Here is an 8,183-nt window from a genome sequence, read left to right as displayed (position 1 = left end):
CATATTCAAAGATTCCAGTTTTAAATCCATAGCTAGCTCTTGAGACACAGTTCATATCCTGGCCACTCAACCCGACCGTCATGCCCATGGCGTCTGCACTTTCTGTGAGCTCAGGTACTGGGGAAAATCCTCCTCCAGCTATGGTGACACTAGTGGTGTGACTGGGGGAGGTTGGTCACTGGCTCAGGCACTGAAAATAATCCTCCCCTGGGTATATTGATGTGACTGGAATTGGGGGGGGGGGGTATATTGATGGGGGGGAAGGTTGGTCACTGGCTCAGATATGGGGATAATCCTCCCCTGCGTATAGTGATGGGGGAGGGGGAGGTTGGTCACTGGCTCAGATATGGGGATAATCCTCCCCTGGGTATAGTGATGGGGGGGGGAGGTTGGTCACTGGCTCAGATATGGGGATAATCCTCCCCTGGGTATATTGATGGGGGGGAAGGTTGATCACTGGCTCAGATATGGGGATAATCCTCCCCTGGGTATAGTGATGGGGGGGGGGGGAGGTTGGTCACTGGCTCAGATATGGGGATAATCCTCCCCTGGGTATATTGATGGGGGGGAAGGTTGATCACTGGCTCAGATATGGGGATAATCCTCCCCTGGGTATAGTGATGGGGGGGGGGAGGTTGGTCACTGGCTCAGATATGGGGATAATCCTCCCCGGGTGTGGCAATGCTGGTGTTGTGACTGGGGGAAGTTGGTCACTGGTTCCCCTCTAACATTCTGCACTGGTCTACATGCACCCTCCACCTCTCTGAGCTGGGGTGCACTGGATGTGGGTCTGCTCCTGAACTCCTGCAGTGGGGGGACTGAGGCCTCAGTACAACTGCCGGGTTTCCGGAGCTGATGTTGACAGGGTACCATGCTGGGTCTGTGGGTGTTCAGCATAACTCCCTCATTGGTATTTTCCCTTTCTGCCTTTTCCTCTCCTAGTTGGGGCTTCCTCTGCCTGGTTCGCCAGTTTCCTGTACCTGCTTCATCCTCCAAAGTGGATAGGGTGCCAGCGTCTGTTCGCTGCCCTGCTTTTTCTTCCCAATTCCTTTTATTTTTGTCTCTTGGATGGTATCTTCTGAGACTTCCTCCTCTTCAGCACGCATCACTCTTCCTGTCTTCAGCCCTCCTGTACTCCATGGACTCCTCCTCATTTTGTGGAGCTCCAGGTGACCTGCCTTCCCCTATCAGTCTGCATTTTAGTATTGGCCAGGGCCTCGGTACAGCTGGTGGGTGTGTCACCATTTGCCCGAGCATTATCGCTGCCCAGCTCCCCCTATGTTGCCTGTGCATCGGAGCCGGCAAGTTTGGGCAGGCTTCATAGAGGTGACCTGCATCTCCACAGAGCTTGCACAGTCTGCTCTCCTGGCAATCCTCTGTCTGGTGGCCATCCTGTTTGCAGCTCTTGCAGATCACTGCACTGAATCGGACTGCAACATGCCCCGACTTGTTGCAATTACGGCACCGCCTGGGTTGACCATATAGACCAGGTAACCGCGGTTCCCATCCAATGGTGAAGGCTGAGAGAGGGTGGACGCTGCAGCCATTTGAATCCATCTCCTTCACCTGGTGCTTGTTTGTCCAGATCCTGAACATATCCCTAATGTCGACACAGTTTCCTGCACTCTCACCATTACAGGCCGGGGGGGGGGGGGGGGGGGGGGAGGTGGGTGAGGACGTCCAGAACGGGTCGAACATGTGGAATGGGACCACATGCTCCTTCTGGTTGGGGATGGTGAAAAGTGGCTGCACCTTCAGCCGGTGCCTTGTTCCCCTTCTCTCGAAAAGCCCGCAGGAATTTCTGCCATCCCTCCACGTACTTGAAGATCACTTTGAAAAAGCTGTTGAAGTCTAGGACGCAATAATTCCCCTTCGCCCCAAACTTGCAGCAGTCAAGGAGAGCCTTCCGAATGAAGTGGTTCCTGTTGAAGGGGATCCCCTCACTGCCACCCTGACAGTGTTTCAGATCCCAGGCCCTCCAGCCGTTCGAGCTGGGTGTCCATTGCTGGAATGACGATGTGGCTACAATAAAGTTATGGGATTCCTCCTTCTTGGCTCAGTTAATCAGAGGAAGACATTTAACTCACACGACAGCTCTGGAGTGCTGTCACTGTGGCAATGTAGGACGTGAACAATCTGACCCTGTGATAACTCATCTCAATAATCATCACTTTGCGAATCCGAAACATCCCTGCTGACGGTTCCTAGCAATGGCTGCAACGTCACCTAATTTACATATATAAATGACCCATCGTACGTCATCCGATTACAACTGGGTCTGTGAACCAGTGCCCGTGACGTACACCTGCCAATCAACGCCGCGAGGACCAAAGGGCGGTCACGCGTCCGTGCCCAGATTTCGACCGGCGTCGTGACGTCAAGACCCGCTCCCGGTTAACTCCCGCCCCCCATCCAGAACTCTGCTCATCGCCACACCAAGGATCCTGTTTTCCCATTCGCTTATTGGGCCGACCGAGAAAGATGGATGTGTCGGCGGACCAATCAGGAGGCAGGGATGCCAGCCAGCGGCTGGGATGGAGTGAGCCAATGAGAAGGTGGAAGAGGCGGCGAGCTGGGCGGGATGCGCTTGTCCAAAGAAGTTGGGCGGCAGGCATTTGCCCCACAGTTACCTCCTCGGTTGCTCTGCTGGATGGTTCCTCCAGAGCCCGGGGAAGGAAAGTGGGGAACGTGGACGATGAGAGGGACATCACACTGATGCTGGAGGGCCGAGTCCAAGATGGCGGCAGCGCTTACTGAGGATCAACGTTACGGGCTGTCGTGTGGGAAAGCGAATCCCGGCAAACTCACCGTCTTTCATGTTAAACTGACAGAGACAGCCTTCCGAGCGCTGGAGGCCTTTCAGAATGCAAAGGTGCGGGTGGGGAACGTTTATCATTTCTTTCAACGTTAATCCAACTTTTCATTAACGGGACTGGTAATGACTGACAGTTCAGATGCCGACAGTAGAAAAGTGGGGCGAGTTGGGGGGAGGGCGGATAAAAGAATTTTTTAAAGAAAAATGACTTATACTATCAGCTATTCATTGATTGATTCATTATATATTTCAATTAAGCCATCGCGTTTTGGCTGAAAACACACACGTCTGATCCCCAAGTTTATTTTTCTCTGGGTCAGAAACCAAACGCAAAAAAACAATGACAGTCTTGTTAACATGATTTATGCCTAATATGTTTTTCCTCCTGAGCCGATAACTTGCCATACATAGCCTTAGTAAAACTTGACCAGCTGGATTGTTCCCTTAAAACAAAACTCGACTGACTGGAATCGGTCTTCGGTGTCTCTGTCGCCCACTGCTGCTGCTATTTCATTAACAGATGTTAATTGACATTTAATCTCAAACATTGTATGTCATACACATTTTAGTATTCTACAGCAGATAGCAGAGGGTAAAGTTCGGAAATGATATTGAAATGTTTTGTAACTGAAATAATAAACTTGGTTGTTTAAAATAGTTTGCGTGACTGTAGACGATTCTCTAACAGCGTTATTAAATGGAGACACTGACTACGTGATGTGTGTTGGGAAGCGATTAGGCGAGGCTGATTAACCTCTGCAGTAGCCATTTCAATCGCGATATACCGTATTTGCATAACAGCTTAGGCATGTTCCAAATCGCTATGATTAACGACCGTCAAATTCAGTGAATTAAAAATTCACATTATGAATTGCACCGAGTCTTTCGGGGTATCTACCAGAGAGGACGAAGTTGCTAAACTGTTTTAAGAGATGGTGGTGGTCGTGAGGGGGATGGGGGTGGTCTGGCACTAGCAGTAGTTTAGCCCAGCAGGGCGACTGAATCTAATTGAATACACACCAACTTCACCAAAAATACTGCGCCCCCATTTTAACCCGAATGCTTTTACATTTGGTGGTTTGTGTTAGGAGATGAACGAGCTTTATTCTCCCTTACCCTGTTCCTCTGCTTGGCGTTTAGTCGAACATTTTTTTTCTCTTTCAGCGGTCATTTTGCAGATTAATTTGCGTAGGTAGTATTGGTACAGCAAACGTGGCCTCGTTGGATGAATCTTGTTGCAAAAGTGTAGAACGTCGTATCTTTTAGTTGCTGATAGTCACGAATTGTTATATTCATTAAATTAATATTTGCTGTCGTGTCTAATTTCATGAATAATTTATGAAGAAGTCGTCTATCATTGCGTTGACTGCTTAACCTGACCAGACGCCTGGCTGACCTAGAATTGGAGTGCCGTCCATTTAAAAACCGTCTACGTCAAATCCTCCGGTCTACCTTCAGTTCATCAGGGCGTCCTTTGGTTCGAGCGCAAATTGTTCTTTGAATATTTTCAAAGGGTTCCCGAGTTTTGATTTGAACTTGGCTTTTAAAATTGAGATTTAAAGCTGAAGAGGAAAAAAAAGATTACATTTATGGTGAACTACTGGTTATAGATTATTTCAAATCCAAGTACTATGACTTGTAAATATTGTAGGCGTATTGTAAATATTTGGCCTGTTTTTTTTTGGGGGGGGGGGGGTAATTGGGTTGGTAGAGTTTGCTGTACCTGCCGTGTCAACAGTTGATCTGAGCATGCTGTTTAAAGTACTGCAGCAGAACCTATCCCGTTCAGTGACAGTCTTCTCATCGACACGGCACTCCAGCTAGATGTTTTTCGCTTTAAGCTACAAAGGAGCAATCAGTGCATCGTCAAAAATCGAACAATGCAGTACTTGCCTGACCCTTTTGCAAAAAAAATCTTTGTAAGTTGTCCATTTTAAGTTTTAAAGCAGTATTTTTTAAAACCATGATCTATTGAGTATGGGAGATCCAAGCAAAAGTTGTAATCCCAGGCGAACTTGCCAGCTATTACAATGTTTTTGCAGATAAAATATTCATATTTTGTTTTGAATATTTGTGTGGACAACTGATGGCCCCTTTTTTCTATGCAGAAACTTGCACTCGAGTTCCCATGCAATTCATAACTAATGAATTTTGATTTATGGTTTGATAGTGTTTCCCGGATTTCCAGTTGAACTACCCTGCGGACCAGGAAGCCCAAATTCAAGTGCAACCTGTTAATTATTCTGACCTATGGGGGGGGGGGGGGTGAAAGGTTCTAGTTCTCAATGGAAGAAATCATTTTAGGTTTCCAGTTCTGATTGATAGTGTGCAGTTTGCTTTGGATATCCTGAGGACAGTAGCTTGGCCGTAACTAATCTGCTCTTAAATGATTTTATTGTAGTGGCAAGTTAAGAATATTTACAGCTTTTCCAAGCTGCTGATTTTTTTCTCTCTCTCTTGCAGGATACAATTCTGACAGACTAGTTTTCACTGAGCTCAGTCTATCATGATGAAGTCCTGACTTTTGTTTTCCTTCTCAGTCAAAACTGCACTTCTCACTGTTTGCTTCTCTGACCACATACACAGGATTTTGAAACTAATTGCAACAGCTTCCTGATAGGTTAAGATTTAAAATTTAGTTCCAGCGATTGAATTGTTAATTGCACTCACTGTCTTTAAATCTACTTAAACTCTAATTGTTGTCATCACATTCTAAATATGAGCTTTCTGATGCTGCCATGCTTGACTTTCCACTTGGTGTTATCCTTGTATGTTCTTGAGGTAATCTGTTCTTTCTGTATCCCAATTCATACAATGACCCCTCCCCCCACCTCACCCTAGCATTTGCTGATTTGCATTCATTGCACTTTTCAATCTGTGTTCAAATCTGTAATTTGTTTAACCTTCCAAGATCTCTGCACCACTCCAGCTCCGGTCTCTTGGCATGATTTTTATTTCTCCTTGCTCACCGGGTGCTTTTATTTTCAATGCATCCCTAGGAGTGACAAGCTGACCCTTTATTGTCAATGAACAGAGTGGGTTGGTTACCTAGTTCATTTTAGTGGGCTGCATTGCTGTGGGCCACAAACAGAAGTCTGAGTAGGAATGGCAAACTTCTTCCCAAAAGGTAGTTTCATGGTGATATTTGAATCCCCCACCTCCCCCTGTGTGTATTCAACGTGTGTTTAAAACCTTTTAATGTTGTTCCTCTTAATGTTACTTAGCCCCCAGGCCCTTGACTAGTGTTCAATTCACTTTAGTCTTGTTGTCCTTGAGATGCTCACCTGTTCATGTCCTGTGCCAGATTTTACTTGATGCTTTTAACAAAGTTATAAACCCTAATAATAAAATTAGACAATTCTTATACACTGCAGAAGATGCTGATTTTTTTTCTAACTTGCCCTCCCCTTGGGAGTTTTCATTTAATAGAATGTAATCCAGTACTATTAATCTCTTCGGATCTAGTTATTATTAATTCCAGATAATAGTGCACAACCATATGGGTTTGTTTTTGGCAATTAGTTGTGTATCTTGCTGACATTAAGCACACGATTGAGTAATTGGGTGAAGAATCAGGTAACTCTTCAATTCACAATTTAAAAATGAGATGGATCCTGTATCTTGCCATGTGACTAATAGGAAGTTACAGGAGGTAACTACTGTTAGTGCAAGGATGAGAACTAGATTCAAAATGTTGTCTTTTGAACCAATTCAAATAATACAAATAGAAGTTCCTTGCAGCTGACACTGCAACGCATATTTATGCCTTTTTAACTTTTCAGGTTGTTAAACTTCATGGATATTGTGCAGAGTATCCCAATTAGTTTTATATTTAGCAAGTCATGGAATTTTTCACTTGCAAGTCAATATGGCTAGATAGTTTAGCCAAATCTTTCAAACCAAATCCAGTTGGAGATGTTTTCAGTTTTAGCAAATGTAGCTTTGAACAAAGTATTTGTATTTTGATAAAAATGTATTAAAATAGAATTTTGAAAAGATGCAATTTGGAAAACAGCTTTGGCTTAATTGGCACTTCCATTCTTTACTATTTGCTGTCAGTGTTACTGACATCTAAATGTAGAAATGTTATTTTAAAACTTGTGTGTAAATTGATAAAACTATCATTACCAATATGACCTTTTTATTTTTTAAAAAAAGTCATGTGTACACTGAATAAGTTGGTGGAAAAAATGCCAGTTTGATGTGGGGGCAGGTGAGCAGGATGTTCAAGTTCAGTGTTGCAAGAGTTCAGAATAGGGAATTGAAGGTACAGCACAATTAGTCAGCAATTGTTTACATAAGGCATTCATTGAATCTCTGTATTGGGCTGCTTTTGCCCCAGAAGATAGTTTTCTTAAAATCTAAGAAAGACTAGTGAAGGAATAATTATTAAGGATTATACAAAATGGGAAATACAGGAATCTTGGAGCTAATTTCTGTGATTTCATTCAGGCCGCTGAACACCAATCAGAAGCATTTCGTATGGTAACTGTTGGTGCACTGATGTCCTGTGTACCTACCTAAAAATAGGTTGGTGATTGCTGCTATATAAAGGCCTGCTTTAAGTATATAAATAAACCCTTTTTAAATGCTTTTTTGGGAATCAGATGCGTGAGAATAATTGATATAGTACAGTGTTCGTGTGAGGTACTAGACTGTAGTTAGATAATAGAGAGAACAAGTGTTTGATTATTGGGAAGAAATTGGCTTCTTCATTCTATGAATTGATCAGTTATAATTGGTTAAACTGGCTACCCATCATGGGAAATTGTTCTTTAGCACACTATTTACAAAAGTGTGTTAATATGTGATATGAGCTCAAACATGGAGGTATTGGAACAATTTTAGGAACAGTCCTAAATTTAGCCCTTTAACCAATTTGACTTCCCCAATTCCATCCACTTGGAGTAGGGCAAGCAAAGTTTATTATTTTTATAAAATGATGGTTAAAGCTTAAGCACATTTGCAATATAATTAATATTGATCAGATACTTTGGCTCTTTCCCTGCTGCACCATGAATCTGACAGTGAAATAAAGGAGTGGGACTTATGGAGGATGTATTCAAAGTTGATTCAGCCTTGGCATAAATTTTTACTCTGCTGTACAATATTGTGATAAGCACTTGACTTCACAATAGAAAGTTAAGTGTAAATCCATTATTTCAATACCAAGTTTAAATTTCAACATGGATGTGAAAAAGTATCCCTGTTTTGTGCGGAGATTCTATGATATTCTCCCCGTTGGCCATGGCAAAAATCATTTTGTGTTGTTTTAAGTTTTTTAAAAATATTATGTTCATCTTGGTATGGTAAGTTTGATTTACTAAGTAGAATCATTAAAGTTGTGGCAGATAAGAAAAGTTATATG

At 43.4% G+C, this 8,183-nt stretch overlaps 1 protein-coding gene across 2 annotated transcripts in view; it reads left to right on the top strand.

The window, feature by feature from the left end:
• Positions 1–2,513: 2,513 nt before the first annotated feature.
• Positions 2,514–8,183, top strand: part of ell2 (elongation factor for RNA polymerase II 2) — a 74,421-nt gene continuing 68,751 nt past the window's right edge. The window contains exon 1 of one of the 2 annotated variants that reach the window (XM_073067587.1): positions 2,514–2,872. In XM_073067587.1, coding sequence (XP_072923688.1) covers positions 2,738–2,872 — 135 coding nt within the window. In that variant the 5' untranslated portion in view covers positions 2,514–2,737. The remainder of the gene's footprint in view (positions 2,873–8,183) is intronic. The other variant, XM_073067578.1, reaches the window with a different exon arrangement.

This window comes from Hemitrygon akajei, chromosome 2 (genome assembly GCF_048418815.1).
Source record: "Hemitrygon akajei chromosome 2, sHemAka1.3, whole genome shotgun sequence".
Classification (NCBI taxonomy): Eukaryota; Metazoa; Chordata; class Chondrichthyes; order Myliobatiformes; family Dasyatidae; genus Hemitrygon; species Hemitrygon akajei.
This window is presented reverse-complemented; position numbering and strand designations above follow the sequence as displayed.